At 33.8% G+C, this 16,548-nt stretch overlaps 2 protein-coding genes across 2 annotated transcripts; both read right to left on the bottom strand.

The window, feature by feature from the left end:
* Positions 1-6,983: 6,983 nt before the first annotated feature.
* Positions 6,984-10,464, bottom strand: LOC132042699 (uncharacterized). The gene is made up of 2 exons (XM_059433223.1): positions 9,836-10,464; positions 6,984-7,975 (listed from the first exon to the last, which is right to left on the bottom strand). The coding sequence occupies exons 1-2, from the start codon at positions 10,393-10,395 to the stop codon at positions 7,264-7,266; spliced, it is 1,272 nt and encodes a 423-aa protein (XP_059289206.1). The 5' UTR covers positions 10,396-10,464; the 3' UTR covers positions 6,984-7,263.
* A 1,546-nt stretch (positions 10,465-12,010) lies between these two features.
* LOC132042698 (uncharacterized) lies at positions 12,011-14,230 on the bottom strand. The gene is made up of 2 exons (XM_059433222.1): positions 14,022-14,230; positions 12,011-12,891 (listed from the first exon to the last, which is right to left on the bottom strand). Exons 1-2 carry the CDS (start codon positions 14,169-14,171, stop codon positions 12,247-12,249), a joined length of 795 nt encoding a protein of 264 aa, XP_059289205.1. The 5' UTR covers positions 14,172-14,230; the 3' UTR covers positions 12,011-12,246.
* Between the last annotated feature and the right edge of the window lie 2,318 nt (positions 14,231-16,548).

Here is a 16,548-nt window from a genome sequence, read left to right as displayed (position 1 = left end):
AGGGGCCCCATCAATTTATTTTGGGGCCTTTTTAAAAAAGGATGGATCAATTTCCTTTTGGGTTTGAATTGGTTAAAAAGTGGAGGCGGATGAAAATAATGGGTTAACGATTTGGGCTTGCTATTTTAAAATATTGGGTCAGGATGGAAGAAATTTGTTTGGCTTCTAAATTTAAATAAGAGACCCATTTTAAATTAATCATATATTGGGTGTGCTAAAATATCCCCAAATATAAAATATGTATTTATTAGTATTTAGATGAAAATAAAATGATGCCGTAATTGCCGTGCGATAATATATTTGAAATTCAACAGTAAGTAAATGCTATTATTAAATTATGCGAAGATAAATGCGATGCGTGTGCATAAGTCAAAAAATGTCAAAACATAAAAATACGACTTATAAGAATACCTCCGGTAATAATAATAATAACACAATAATAATAATGATAATAATAATAATAATAATAATAATAATAATAATAATAATAGTAACGGTTGTAAAAGATAATGACAAAGATAATGAAATGCCGTATTAATAAAAGTTAATAATTATAGTAAAAAATGCAAATAATTATTTTTAAAGTTGCAAAAAATATTGGAAGCGAAAAAATAGGTATTTCGGAGGAAAGGTGGGACAAAAATTGGGTGTCAACAACACCAACAATTCACACATTGACAACATCATTTTCATAAATAGAAGAAACTATATTTAATTCACATTAGCTTCCATAACAAACCAAAAACGACTATAACTTCAATTTGAACCATTAAACTTTCATTTGCATCATAGAATCCACAACACAACATCCCAAACATACTAAATAAAATTTAGTTCATTCCTTGTCACAAAACAGCCCATACTCGCGGTTCAACATCACATACAAAGTTTCATGAATTTCATCCATTTCTACACACTATTCCTCCGTTCTAATCCTTAAAACTCTGAATAAACTTGTTAACAATGAAAAGGAACCTTAATCTTACCTCAAGTGTGCAGCCACCACGTCCACCCTCTTCTTCTTGGTTGATTTTTAGCTCAAATTGAAGGCAACGCGACGTACGACACTTTTCTTCATGGGCTTTAATTCGGGGCGCGAGATTTCGGTCAAAATTAGTTTTCTCTCTAGGCTCTCTCTCTCTCTTTTCTCCAGAATTTTCTGGGTGTTTTGGTATGAAAATGAGGAGAAAAGGCTGATATTTCATTTAAAAAGGTGTGGGTAATGGGCACGACCGGCTGGGCTCGGGTTGGGCACCGGCCCACCGACCTTCTCGCCTTAAAACGTCCATATCTCCTAATCCCGATGTCGCTCTGTGAACCCATGACATATGGTTGGAAAGCTATTTCAATTATCTACAACTTTCATTCTGGGAGTTTTCCCAAATTCCAAACTCATAATACCGTTTTGGCCCCTCGAAGTCAGATCACCCGAAGACGCTTTCTTAAATCGTCCTTTTGGAGGGCTTACACTCATTTTATCTTATGGGTCCTTCTTACGACTTGCTCAACTTCACATGTACTACCCATATATCTCTTCATATGTCCTTTATAAAATGCCAACATGTGGGTCCCACCTTAACTTCTCAACTTGGCTAGAGTTTGTAAGTTGCCAAGAATGAATGTTTTGATTGCTCCAACATCTACTCCACGTTACTAGGGACCTTCCAATTGATGGGAATGCTAGAAGAAAATAATTTTTCTTGATAAAAAATTTGGACATGAAATTCGGCCAAGCCATGGCCGAATGTCTCTCTATTTCCTTTCTCCAAACTTCTTGAATTTTCTAAGGTGAAAATGATGAAGATGATTTAATTTGTCATCTTTTAGCATCATATATAATTAACACATGTGGCCCATGGCCCACATATGCCACACGGCCATGGCCCTTAGTTTCATGAAAAATAATTAACTTTCCATAATTCACTTTTAACCCCAAATTTTCCTTAATATTCCATACTAATAAAATCATAAGCAACTTATGCCTTAAAACAAAATCGTGGTTAAAAGTCTCTACCTTGTACCCCGGAATAGTCTTGCCCTTAACTTATCATGGTTAGCTCGGATTGTCCCAATGTACAAAATACCGGGTGCCCATCACACCCTATCACAGGTTAGGGTGTGACACGTTTTTATTGCAACTTTCTTCAATAATTTTTTAAAATATTCCTTGTTATCGAATGTTTGCCCATGATAAAAATCAGTTCCATCATTGAAGCTGTGACACATTTGTGATGCACTGGGTTGCCCAAAACCACTGTCACACTTTTCATCATCACTAGCAGGATGCGCTCATGTTGCATTGAATCGTCATACACCGGAGGCTGTGGCCGGAGTGGGGTTGGTGCTGTTGATATTAAAGTTTTTTGAGACCTCTCAACAATAGTTATTCTTAAAACAGACAGCAATAACAAATGCGCAAGTCACTGAGCTCACAATTCAACTCCCCACCTTCCATTATGCTTGCAACCAAGTCATTATACGTACCATTGTTATGCATGAAAATCAGCACCGTCACCTTGTTCGCAGATATCTAGTTTTAACATTTTGGGGTCTCCTCCCATTCACCCATGTCACCACCTACTATAATACACTCTGCAATCAATGCTATAATAAATCTATAATAGACTATGAATATGGTCTATCACTGGTGGATACTATGACTATGGTCTATCACTGGTCGATAACTGTGGTCTATGACTGTCGACGAACTGTACCAGATTCAGAATAAAAAAGAGCAGGGATAGCTCTTGCCAGTTACGAACTGAGGTATTTGAATGGATAATTGACCCCACAAGAGAATTTGTATTCCCAAAACGAACTCCAATGTCGGAATGAGGCTGAAATTTTTGCCGGAAAAGTGTTGGAAAAGCTCTTTTTCAACGATTTCTACGAGCTTGTAGTTACGATGGCTGAAATAGGGAAGTTTTCAATCGTTGGGGACTGATTTTCCGATGAAATGCCGGAATTTTAGCCGGAAATGGAATCTGAAAAGTGAAGAAATCGGGAGCTTTTGGAGCTATTGGAGAGAAATATTTAGTTTTTTACTTCTTTTTTTTGGGTAATTAAAATATTGGGGGTTGGGGACCAAAATGTAATTTTCAAGATTTTGGGGCTAGGGTTGACAAGAAACGCCTCTGACAATGATGACGTCATAAATGGTGGTCTTTCCTCCAATTATTTGACAGTTGTGGCATTTTAGCTAATTAAATTTGGAAGTGGCCTTTTAGCCAAATCCCCCAGGTTTCTGTACAGATTTTGTTGTTTGAATAAATTCCCACCATTTTGGTGGTTTTGCTTAAAAAAAAAAAGTATATACAATTGCGATTTTTTAATATCCGGAAATAGTCGAGCTCCAATGTAGATACCGGACACTGGGTGGGAAACAAATAAAAACGCACTTGTCCGTCCGCTCTCTTTCACTTATTTTATTAGCTCATCTCTGTCCAACAATTTGTGTGGTTTATCCATTATCTCGACATAAAAAATAAAAACAAAAATAAAAAATCCGTTGTCTTGACATCAAGTTTGACTTCTGGAATGACTTCTTCACGTTGTCATGCCCTCCAATATTCATTTAACTTAGCCAAAATATGCACCAGATTTCGATCTACCAATCCCTAAAATATTTTACTCTCTGGGAAGCATTATCCACAAAACATTAAACACTTGCGTATATACGTTATCATGCATGTATGATGAAGACAAGGCATGTAGGAACACCGAGATTGTTGTTTCTCTGGTTTTTTTTATTAAACAACAGTATCAATACGACAAGTCACAAGATAGATGAGACAAACTACAACCTATAGTTAAAATGGATGTTATTCGGGCTGTCAATAGCTCAAAAATAGCCACATAACCAAGAATATTTAGTTTTTGGGTACACATAGTGAGTAAATATCAACAATAAATTATCCTTGATCAATCTAATTCTTTTCATAAAACATTCTATCGAAACTATTTGAGATCGATTATATAATTTGTTCCACTTTATTCGAGCTCAAATAGATACAACACACACGTATACATGCGATCATAGTAAATATTTATAATATATATGTGTGGAGAGCCCGTTTGGATTGGCTTATAAGTTGTTTTTAGCTTTTTTTGAGTGTTTGTTTGGCCTACTAACTAATTTTGTCTTAAAATAAGCTTTAATTGGGCCCGAATTTTTAATTTTTTATCTAAAAGCATTTATATATGTGAACTTATTTTTCTTTCTTGTAGGAAACGTAACTTTATGTTTTTTTTTAAGCCCATCCAAACAGGCTCGTAATGTAGCCAGCTGGCCTTATCTACAAAGCTAACTTCATCCACACGTGCACCATATTTGTTCTAGTAAAACATGCAGAATAGTAGCAGTGGCAGATTCACATGGCGGGGCTGAGTTCATGTGGAGTACTCATGCTTCTCTACCTAGCCATGAGTTACCACAGGTAATTAAATCTCTTGTAATTCTAGATCGTCTTTGCATAGTAGAAAGCTTAATACATGTCAATCAATGTCTAATGCGTGCCAACTTGTATAGTAATGCTTACTCCCATATAAGTATTATTGGTCAAATTGACTGAATTCAATGATTATGTGCTTGTGAGAGCAAAAAGTCAACGACCAATCACCCAGGCCAAAATTACGCAACACAGAGTATAGACTAAAATCAGAACCAGAGAAGATGTCACATTTATATATAGTACAGCAAGCTTTATTATACCAATCAAATTACTATTACTCCCTCCAGTTCAAAACAATTACTTTAGACTTGTTTACATGAAAGAAGGAATGGTAAACTTATAGGAATAACTACCCTTTAGTAGATTCTTACCTTCAGTAACTATCTTTTCAATATTACCAACTATAGCTACTATTTAATGAACATATGTATTTTAACAGGTATATTTATTTGTTTTCAAATACATAGTGATTTTTTTTTTTTTTGCTTTGATATATTTCAGCGATTTTTTTTGCTATAATCTATTTCTGTGTCTTTTTTTTTTATGCATTTCAATGATTTTTTTTTGATGTATTTTAGTGATTTTTTTTTATTTTTGATGTATTTCAATGGCTTTTTTTTTATGTACTTCTTTGATGTATTTCAAATACATTGTGTACATTCCAACTACATATGAAGTCAAACACATTCAAATTTTCATGTATTTGAATGGATTTCAACAAATACATTCAGATACAAGACAAAAAAATTCAAATACATGACAAATACATTAAAAAACAGTGTGTTTGCCTTTTAACAAAATACAGTAAAAAATACACTCCAAAAATACAAACACAAATACATTAAAAAATAGTGTATTTGTGAGATGTAGATTTTTTGAATGTATTTGTATTTGGCTTTTAATAAATACACACAAAAAAATAAAAAATACACACGGTCGGATCTGAGACACCACCACAATCAAAAACCCTAATCTCTCCACCACCACCAAAACCCTAATCTCTCCACCTCCACGTCATCTTCTCCGCCGCCATCTCAAAATCAGTGCCATCCAAAGAGCACGGATTAGTGATTGAACACGGTTATGAAGGTTAAGACGTGGGCCCACTAATGCTGACGTGGTATCGGGGAGACAGGATCGGGGGTCATCAGGGGAAGGGGACCTCTAGGGAGGGGGTCACGACGGAGAGAGTTGATTGGTGGTTCGATACGGAGGCGGCGTTTGGTGGCGGCTTCTTCGGCGGAGAAGAAAGCGAATAAGCGGTGAGGGAGATGGAAGTTAGGGTTTGGCAGTGGATGAGAGTGGAGGGGGGATGTTGTTATGGTTTGGGTGATGAAGGAAGAATGGCGGAAAGAGCAGAGGAGTAAGGCATAGAGTGCCATGGTGATGGCAGTGAGGTTCTAGATGAAAGTGGAAATGACTGGGTTTAAACCCTAGAGGTTGAGTTTTGCAGAGAAGAGATGATGAGAGGACGAGGTTTAACTAACACTCTGTTTGGATGATGAGAGAGATTTTTTAGGGTTTTGAGAAATAAAAAATCTGAAATGGGTAGTAATTGAAAAAAAAAAGATATATATATATATATTTGGGTATGCATTTTTGATATAGCTACCAATTGTAATTTTGAAAAATTAATTAGCTACTAAATATAATTAAATAAAAGGGTAGTTAATATTAATAATTAGGTCTTAAAAGAAGCTACAATGAGTAAAAATTCCTTAATTCACTTGCTTCTCAAAATTAAGAGAAATTTTGACTAAAATACTCTTAATTAATCCATATGCTCCATACGACTTGTCAATGGAGTCAAACTACTCGAATTTTGACCAATTTTTTAAGAGGGTCTTTGGATAGACTTCTTAAAAATGATTTATAAGCTAAAAGTCATAAGTTGAGAATATCCAATTTTTACCTTTTATTTTTGTACCTTTTTAGTTTAAAAGTAAGTGCTTAAAAATACTTTTTATCTTTCTCAAACACTACAAAAAGTAGAAAAAGAACTTAAAAGTCAAAAGACACTTAAAATAAGTCAATCCAAACACCCTCTAAGTATCATATTGAATTGATATGAGGAAAATTGCAACTTATAGTATTTTTCATGTGGTATTTGAATTGTATCTAAATTTTAATTTTAAAATTTTAAATTAATTTAATTCAATTTAGCTTTAAAAATTAATTAAATAGACTCTCAAAAAGCGAAATGTGACAAAATAAAGGGAGTAGGATTTTCTTTTCTATTTAGGTGGACTATCATGGGAAATAGGAATGTCAAGTATAAATTTGGAAAAAAAAAATTAAATGCTTTCTTTCATTTGTGAAACATTAATTATTTTGCGCCAATTTTTAAAGATTAAGCACCAATTATTTCAGATCGGAGGGGGAGTATCATACTATAGAACTTTGGCAGTATCATATGAATTATGATGCTTATTGCTTTAATGTATGACAACTGATGCCTCATGTATGCCAACTCAGAGACAAATTAACTTTGCATTCTTACCAAAAACTGACAAAAAATCAACTAACATTGGATTCCCAATCCCAAATTTCATTCCTTAATAAAAACTCCAACGCTATGTCAAAAATGCATTACTTTTACAAAATCACCTACAGTAATAAATAATACTTCCAATCGAGGCAAACAAAAAATAAAAGCAAAAAACAGGACAGATTGCTAATCACTGTACACTCTATCTAGAAGGGAAAACATAGAAACAAAATAAACAGCTAAAAACTGCTGTCAGTTAGCAAAATTTCAATGCAAGTCCATATCCACATCCCCGAAAAAAGGGTAGCCCGACCCGGTTATCGTTCATTCTTGATCCGACCGCCTCAACTCTTTTCGGAGCTTTTGAGAAAAAGACCGACAAGCATCGATACTAAGATCCATTGCAGCTGCCAATGCCACGAAAGCTGCAGCATCCTCGGAGCAGTTCACGTGCTGCACCCCGACAACCACCTCCGGTTTGCTACATTTTCCGTAACCCTCCACTGTGGACGACATCACAAATCCACGGTACAATAGCTGTCCCCAAGATCCTGATCCGGGTGCTGACCCGAAATCCGACCCGGACCCGGAACCCGAGCATAAATCAAAGCTGCTGTTTGGACTAGTCATTGGGGTAGCAGCACCATTGCTTATATCTATGCTGAACTTCCCACCATTCTTGGCATTGATAGTTGAGCTAGCCAATGTGATAGCATCATTGGCACCATCAGGGATTATTTCAAAGCGATAACCGAGTTCACCACCGCTCTCTAGCCATGCTTCTAAGCGTCCCCACGGCTTCCATGTACCGTGGCCTGGACGGAGGATGAGCCAGGCTCCGGGGTTCGATCTGCTGACCCGATTTGAACCTTGTGATGGGACAAATGGGGTTAACATAGATGCTGCAGCAATTGGTGAGCCAGAGAGATCATGGATTGTGATTGACCATCCTTTTCGCTCTTTTGGCGACGACTCTTTATCAGCTGTGCAACAATTAAAGCAGCTTGTTGATGTGCTTCGTTCTGATATTGAAGATCTGTAAAATAACAATCAAGAATTAGAAGGAAGTTCAAGATATATGTCGTTATATTGACATTGATTCGTGTATACTACTTGAGAAAAAATATGAATCAACGTTATTCAGAAATTCGACTAAACAAATGATCAACATAGACTAATACTCGTGTTAGTCAGTGAATCACGTGAAATTGAATAAGATTAATTCAACATTTTAAAACTACAATTTAGATATTCAAAAACTATACCTAAAGTACTATAAGTTGCAAAAAATCCTTCTTATATTAGTATGATGAAAATATATCATAGAATATTAGTCAAAGTTTATATAATTTGCCACTCGAAAAGTGAAACATGACAAGTATTTTGGGACAGAAGTGATGGAATACAGGCATACGCAGCGGAAGCAAATAGCCAGGATCGAACTTGCATGTAATATAAACGACATATAATCAAGATATTAATTAAACATAACATTAATACTTATCTCTTGAAGCGTGACCGCGACCAAAAATCGAATCTTCAACCACGAACACACACCATTCACGAGATTGTCATCCTTGATTCCATGATCTTACTTATGTAACCCGAATAATACCAAAATTTATGAAATCCGTGCGGGCGAATTTCTATGGAAAAAGTGTAGAGACTTGTAAAACCCTTGGCCTCCTTATGGAATAAGAGCCCTTTTTTTATAACTACAAGTTTAGGGTTTTTACCCTTTTCTAAAACCTGTTGGGTCTTTATTTTCCACCAAGAAATAATATTCCGTTTAATTCTTTATTATTCGGGCACAACAGGGACCACAGAATTTAATTAACGAGGCTTCCTATTATGGAATTAATTCAAAAATCTGAATTAATCCTACCATAATAAATTACGAATTATTCCACTAAAAATCGTAGAATCGCACTCCTCGTTCAATTTCGAAATCATACATTAAAACTTATTTAACTCCCCATGTTAATATTACGAGATACCAATCAATTAAATTAAATTACTTGACAATTTAATTCATTGACTAATTGAATACTTTATATTTCTGCTTAACTTACATCATGTGACGGATACAAAATCCACCTGCAGGGTTTTCACATGAGACTTACAAGCATCCATAAAGGGGAATCATCAATCTCAAAGTCGAGACATGGATTCTATCACCTAATTATTATTTCACAAATGTAATTTGCCATTATCCAATTCACCAGGAATACATAGACCCGCAATTGAGTCGTACCTTTTAATAAATCAAAATAGTGAACAAATCACATTGATCATAATAATTATATCAAGATTAAGAGTATAAGTACATTTAATGAACTAGAGAATTTGTTTTATATATTCAGTACAAAAACACTTATCTCTACTTGGTCCGTTCAATACTTACAATATGTACTAGCACAAGAAGACGGAACTATACCATTCCCATAATGGAGATACATTATATTAATCTTGGGTTACAATCATACCGATGACTTTGTCCAATTTCCATCTTAGATTGTGAACATAAATTTTATACTTATAAGAACCGACGATTTAATCTTCCGTGTATAAGCTAAACTCTATACACTAAATCATCTACTATATAAGTAAAAGACACACATATTAATACATGATCTATTTAATTCTTTATTAAACAATGAATAAATAATTATTCTATAATAAATATTATATCCAAACATATGATTAATAGTATATATCCAACAAGGAATACATAAAATTCTAGAAAAAAGTAATGAATTCCAGCAACCTGTAATGATTGATCTAATCAAGAAATATGAGTTATTTTACTCTAACAGTGACTCATAGATATACAGTTAGCAAAAAGCTTATACTAATTCTAACAAAATCAACTTCAATTAAGAGAAGATAAACTAACCTGGATCTCGAATTCCTGTCACTAGAGTTCCTGAAACTGAACTTGCAAGTAAAAACAGGTTGTTTAACATTGCCATTGACTTGAAAAACTTGGGGACTACACTCAGGTTCACCATCAAACTGGAAAACAAATCTTGGGTCATGCTCAACTTTCACATTCATATGCAACTGTGCTGAACTAGAACCACCAACCAAAACCCATCCATTTGTAATCACAACTCCTTTATTACCATTACTCTCCAGCCCCTTTAATTCCAATGGCACCAATACACTCCCTAACAACTTCTTACGTGCCCGAATTTCAATCTTTAAACTTCTTGACTTTTTGACAAGTTTGTCGAGTTGTGTTTTGTTCAAACTGAAACAAGCGTGGACTTTGTTATCCAAGATTGGTTCTTGTTGTTTTTGTTGAAGAAAAGCTGGGATGGTTGACACTTGCGTGGAGAAACCTTTAAGCTTAAACTTAAAATCAAGAATCGAACTTGACTGCAGTTTATGCTTAGCAGGGACCTTCACGGATAAGTTCCCGATAACTATTCGAACGAAAGGACATGGATCCATTAGTCCTTATGAGCAACTATGGAGAAATAATATTAGGATTGAATTGAGGATTGAAAGTGAATTGACTGCAAGGATATATACATACGCGAATACCCAGCTGGCAATTGGTGGTCTAAAAAGAGAATAAAAAAATATTCCCTCCATTCCAATATAGTAAATAAATTTCTTTCTATGGTCTAAAAACGAAAATAAATGAATCTTTTAAAGTCCAGAAATGTATTAAGTCTGTTTCAATTTATGTGAACATATTTAACTGATCACGGAGTTTAAAAAAGAAGAGAACTTTTAAACTTATGGTGTTAAATGAATACTATTGCATAATGGTAAATTATTTCCAAATATAAAAAACGGTCATTCATTTTCGAACGGATTAATAAGTAAATAGGTTCATATAAACTGAAACGGAGAGAGTATTAATTAATATTTTTTCAAAATTATCCTTTTCTTTGATGGGTCTTCCAAAAATTCTAATATTAACAATCTCTATTAAGAAAAATTTGATAAGAAATATAAAGATAAGTTGACAAAATACTTTTTAAGTAATGTCTTTGATTAATATTTTTAAAGAATGTGTCATTATAAAAGTTCATTTATTTAATAATAGAGGGAGTATAAATGGTAAAATGGATGGGTATGCGTGCAGAATGAGCTGGGTACACGTAATCGTAAAGGATGTATGTATGCCAGCAAAAGAGCAATTAACCAATCACTTGGGGTGCAATAGCTTAAAAATAAATATAATTAAAAGAAAAAACTTGGTGTGCAAGGACTTGTCGTTTTCCGGGTAATTTCTTTGCTTGTTGTACTACTCCGTATTTTATTTAATCCATCATTTATGTGGTACAATTCGTATTTAGAGAATCAATTTTGTTTAATTTTGATCGTGAATTCGGATATGAAATCTTTTACGTAGTTTTTTAATATAAAATTTACATATTTCAAAATTGTGTATTACTGCCAAGGCAAGACTGGGGGTATTCGGCATGGTAATTTTATATGAGGATGTATGACTAGGCACGAAGTTTAAGAAATAAAGGAAGACTTTTAAAATTTGTGGTTTAAAACAAATTATAGCAGAAATTTGTGTTACTAGAAATTAAAAAGCTAAATTTAAAATTGAATTTTTATTAAATATAAAAGTATATAATTCTTTTTGGACGGATGGAGTATGAATCATAATAATCAATTCAAAATATGCAAAAAATTTACGTAAAGAAGATTTGTTTGAATCTCGGATAATATTGAGTTTCTCTGTCTTGTTGTCTGTCAATTAGCCAAGCATTTGATGTGCGAGAATTTGTCGCTTTCCTTGTAATGTATTAAGTACATCCTAGGATTCTATTGGGTCGTGGAATGTTTTTTGAAAGCTAGATATGTGGTTGGACTTGGACTCTGGCTACAGCTATTAAGAGTAGGTTTTATTATATGCCAGTAAGGAAAAGAATGGACAGCAAGTCTTCACCAAACTTGGATAGGGTCCCATTCATCGTACTAGAGTACAGAATATATCCGCTTATAGAATATATCCCATTCATTCGAAACAATAGATTGGTTCAAGAATCAGACTTGCCAAGGCTAAATCATTTGAAAGTTTGCATAAAAGAGGCTTTTCAACTCCATCCCATATCGCCGTTTAAGCAGATATTTAGAAAAGTATACACTGGCGCAAAGCCTGCATCTCTTGCAAAGGTTCTACTTTAGGAGTAAGGTGTGATTGATTTAGTAGATACTCCACATCATGTTTGTTACAACTATGCTATTAATTCTTCATCTAAAGAAGAAGAACTATAGCTAAAAAAACAATGCTAGATTCATTTATTTCATGTCTCTTGTGTGCTTATGGCAACAACTTCAATATAAATTTCCAACTTTTCCAATCCTCAAGTAAATTGGGTAAGTCACAGTTTTCTGGCTTTTCCCGTCTTCATTCCAAGCACTTGTGAATTTGTCAACAACATCATCAGTTAACAGCTCAACACCCTTTTCTCTTGCAGTTTGATAAGCTGACCATGACCTCAAGTATATGAAATAAGAATCCAAGTCCATCATTTGCTCAATCTTGAACTCAAATGGTCCATTATGATCACAGCCATCTACAGGCTCAAATGGGAAATCAATAGTTTTGTACTTTTCATCCACCAATTTTCTTGGAGATTCCCAATAAGGTTCAGCATCAACTGTGTAAAATTTCTCAAAAATTGCATCAACTGAGCTGTTAACTTCTGGCACAGTGTAGCACCATGCTGCTAGTACTCCATTTGGTTTCTTGAGTAACCAGTTTGCTTGCTGATAAAAAGTTGGGAGATCGAACCAATGCATTGCTTGAGCAATTGTGACCAAATCTACACTTGACTCTGCTCCTATTTTGGTTTCGATTTCGGACATTGACATGTTAGGAGAGGTACATATATATCGAACATTTGGAACCTTTGCCGCAAATTCCAGCTGCTTTGGACTTGTGTCTGTGGCTATTACGTTCTTGTAGGTCTTAGCCAACTGAGGGAAACAATAACTTAGTAACATTTAGCACAAGAAATAGTTTGGTTCAAAAAATGATGCGTATTTTTTTAGCTCTTTCTTAAATACTCCCTCTGTTCCAATTTATGTGGCGGAATTTGACTTGTCACGGAGTTTGAAAAAAAAAGAAATACTTTTGGATCTTCTGGTTTTAAGCTTATCACGACATTTATGTGGCTATGATGCCATGAAAGATGCGTAAATAGAGAAACTTAAAGTTAAATGTATCCAAATATAGAAAAGTGACCTTCTTTTTAGAATGGACTAATACGGAAATGGGGTCATACAAAATGGAATAGAAAAAAGTATATGTTACAAGGTTTAATCATTTCCCAACAGAACATAAAAATTAGACAAGCAAATGAGTATTATGACCCTGTAACTCTGTGTGTGTGTGTACATGTAAAATGGCTACTAAAGATTAGGTACTACATCACATAAAAGAACTCATTTTTATCTAACTACTCTGGCAACTCTAATAATCCTGTCTCAGTGAGAAGTCAAAATTAAAAATGCAAGATTTCTTGTTTTCCCACATAGACTAATTGGAGAAAGAGAACAAACATTGTGCTATTCTCTAAGAAATAGAGCTCTCTACTCTGTCTTATACAACAACAAGAACATACCCAGTGTGGTCCAACAAGTGGGGATATTTTGTCCTATGCTACGATATATTATATCATATGGTTCTAATGTTCTACACAGAAGTCTATTTTTTGTAGTGAAGCGAAGCTACAACCATGGAAGGGTGGTCAGTTGAAATAACCTTTGCCAGAAAATTATATTGTGTATATTAATTAGTAGCAGAACCCAATTTTTATCAAGGGAGAATCAAAATATAATTAAAGAAGTAAACACGAAGAAGTCAAGGCTATTGAACATGTAGCGCATATATACAAAAAATTATATTTTTACCTATCTACACAATGTAATTTTCCAACGACTTGGATGAGGGTGGCTCCGCCATTGTATATATATAGGTTTAATATTAGTTTTCGTCCATATATATTAAATCTTGAACAATATTCTTAACGAAATTTCTGACAACGCTACACCACTGTACATAGAGGAATTAGCAGATTTATAGGAGGGAATAAACAGAGACTTACAGATTTAGCAGCTTGGCCACTACCAGTGCCAACATCCCAAACAAGGTCATGACAAGGTGTCTTTGAAGCAATGAAATTGAACAATTCTTCTGGGTAACTTGGCCTGCCCTCTGAATATTGTTGTGCTTGCTTAATGAACAATTCTGCCATTCTTTTTTAGTCTTCTCTTTTTTCTTTTTTTACTTTTCACTCTCTGATATAATGAAGATTTGAAATGGTTGTCCCCTTTTATAGATGCTCTTGTGAAAAGAAGAAGAAAAATTGTAATTTTCGGGGTTGCGTATTGCTCTTTGCATTTGATTAGGGATAAAATGGAATTTGACCATATTCAATGTATTTGTTAAAACATCATGTGACAAAAGAAGACAAATGAGTCAATATCTTGGGACTCAAGGTATGTAGAATATTAGAATAAAGAAAGGGGAAGATTTCACTTATAAACAATTTATGGGTCAAAATTACGTATTCATAGCCCATAGTTTAAATTACAAACCTACAACCCAACATTTCATGACCCAATTTGAATATTCACCTTTATACAATAATATACAACTTTATACACCTACTGTAGACAATGTATACACCTTGTATAAAAGTTTATAATAATGTATAAGACTAGTATACAATATTATACAACAATATATAACTTTATACATCTACTGTAGACAATGTATAAACCTTGTATAAAAGTGTATACTAATTTATAAGACTAGTAAAAAACTGAAGAGGAAAAAAATGACTATGGCAGGTAATTAAAAAAAGGTGAGCTAAAACGAGTAAATATTTTGTCATAATTGGCATACAGTGTAAAATTCTCATAAAGAAAAGTAGGAAGCTTCGTTGGCTGTGGATTGAAGGAATTATTTGTGCGTCATGCATGAAGTATTATTTTTATTAATGGTGGGAAAGAGCATACTGGATAACGTATGGGCTAACTTTTGTAAATGATCACAGAATTATAGAATTTTTATACTAAAGTCATATAACTTTGTTTTGTCACTTAAAAGTTACAATACTATCACCTTGATAATCGAACGGTCATAATAACCGAAAAATGCAACTTTTAGTGGGCTTTTTTTTCCACTTACTTCATTTTTATTAAACAAATGATCATAAAAAGAAATGAAGATTCACCGATAATTTCGTGAGGATTTTTTTCACACCACTTCTTTTATATACTTCATCAAGATGGACTTTAAATTAAGAAAATCGTAAGACTTTGTTAGTTTTTTCAACATTGTTAGTACGCATATTAAAGTTAAAAACAAAGCAAAATAATGACAATAACCTCTAGATTGTTTTTCCCAAGAGAAGAGGCAAATCTATGTCATAAAATGAATCAAATCTGAAGGATTATTGGTGTGGGGTGTTAGTAAAATAATACAATATTGATACTGGATAATCCCGAGTAATGTCCCAGATTTGAATTAGGCCTCACGTTTATCTCTTGTTTTGGGGGGGGGGGGGGGAGGACTAGGGAATCTACGTGTTTTGCCTTGCAAATCCAATTCTCATGTGCGCGAGGCCATTCCCTTTTACTAGTTTTTTACTACACAATATACAAGGAAGAACTACGTACCAAAGTTGCAATATTAGATGATTTGTGTGAAATATGTCTACTGTATGACTCCATAGGATATTAACAAATGACAACACGTTTGATATAGTTGTTGTTTCTATAGTTGGTTGTTGAAAATCTAATGACAAAATATTTTGAGGTATCCATTCTTTTATGAAATTGTTCAGTCACATATAAGAAATAAAAATAAAAATAAATTGCGCTCTTAATACCAAACTAAGATTATCTATTAAATGAGATTAGTAGTACGAGCATTTATATTTTTGTGTATTACTTGGCAAAGTGGGATAAAAAAACTACGAGTTCTCACCTATGATGATTGAAACTTCTTGTCCCAATAATTTGCGGGAATTATATGCGAGCACGTATAATTTTATCAAAATATACTTAAACTATGTTCTTTTAACTTTTCTTAATAACAATTTTCAGTATCTATGAAAATAAAAATAATATATGACCACTAGGTAAATTCCTAATGTTGAATTATTTTAGTCATAACATGTTTATAACATATTTTTCCATATAGGAAAAAACACAAAGGATATATTCCAAAAATAATCTTTTAATGGGAAGTATTGAGTGGATATGATCACATAATACTTTTGTACCTCAAGAAATAAATTATAAATTATATGTTAATACATTCGATTACCTAACATTTGTTATGACGGACGTGCGAGGCACATTCGTAGAGACTAGTTTAATATAAAGAGGAAGAAAGTTATTTCCACCACCAATGAGGGACAAAGTGTCTTTCACATAAAAAAAATAATGAATAAAGGAAAACGGACCCACAAGAATAAAGAGAGGAAAGAGAATTTCTTTATTCCTTACATTACTATTTGATTTATATCCAACATCGGGGACGCCAACCATGAGTCAAGCTTTGAATAACGTCGTGCAATGGCAGATGCAAGATTTTAAGTTGATGGGTCAATATTTAAAATT

The sequence above is a fragment of the Lycium ferocissimum genome, unplaced genomic scaffold, assembly GCF_029784015.1.
Source record: "Lycium ferocissimum isolate CSIRO_LF1 unplaced genomic scaffold, AGI_CSIRO_Lferr_CH_V1 ctg17265, whole genome shotgun sequence".
Taxonomy (NCBI): domain Eukaryota; kingdom Viridiplantae; phylum Streptophyta; class Magnoliopsida; order Solanales; family Solanaceae; genus Lycium; species Lycium ferocissimum.
Note: the sequence above shows the minus strand (reverse complement) of the source record. Positions and strands in the feature narration are given on the sequence as shown.

Bases quoted from the DNA above. Each gene is read 5' to 3' on its own strand.
- LOC132042699 (XM_059433223.1), bottom strand. From the start codon at position 10,395: ATGGATCCATGTCCTTTCGTTCGAATAGTTATCGGGAACTTATCCGTG. The intron at 7,976-9,835 runs GTTAGTTTATCT...GTTATTTTACAG, and splicing joins GACAGGAATTCGAGATCCAG to ATCTTCAATATCAGAACGAA.
- LOC132042698 (XM_059433222.1), bottom strand. From the start codon at position 14,171: ATGGCAGAATTGTTCATTAAGCAAGCACAACAATATTCAGAGGGCAGG. The intron at 12,892-14,021 runs GTAAGTCTCTGT...TGTTTCCCTCAG, and splicing joins GTGGCCAAGCTGCTAAATCT to TTGGCTAAGACCTACAAGAA.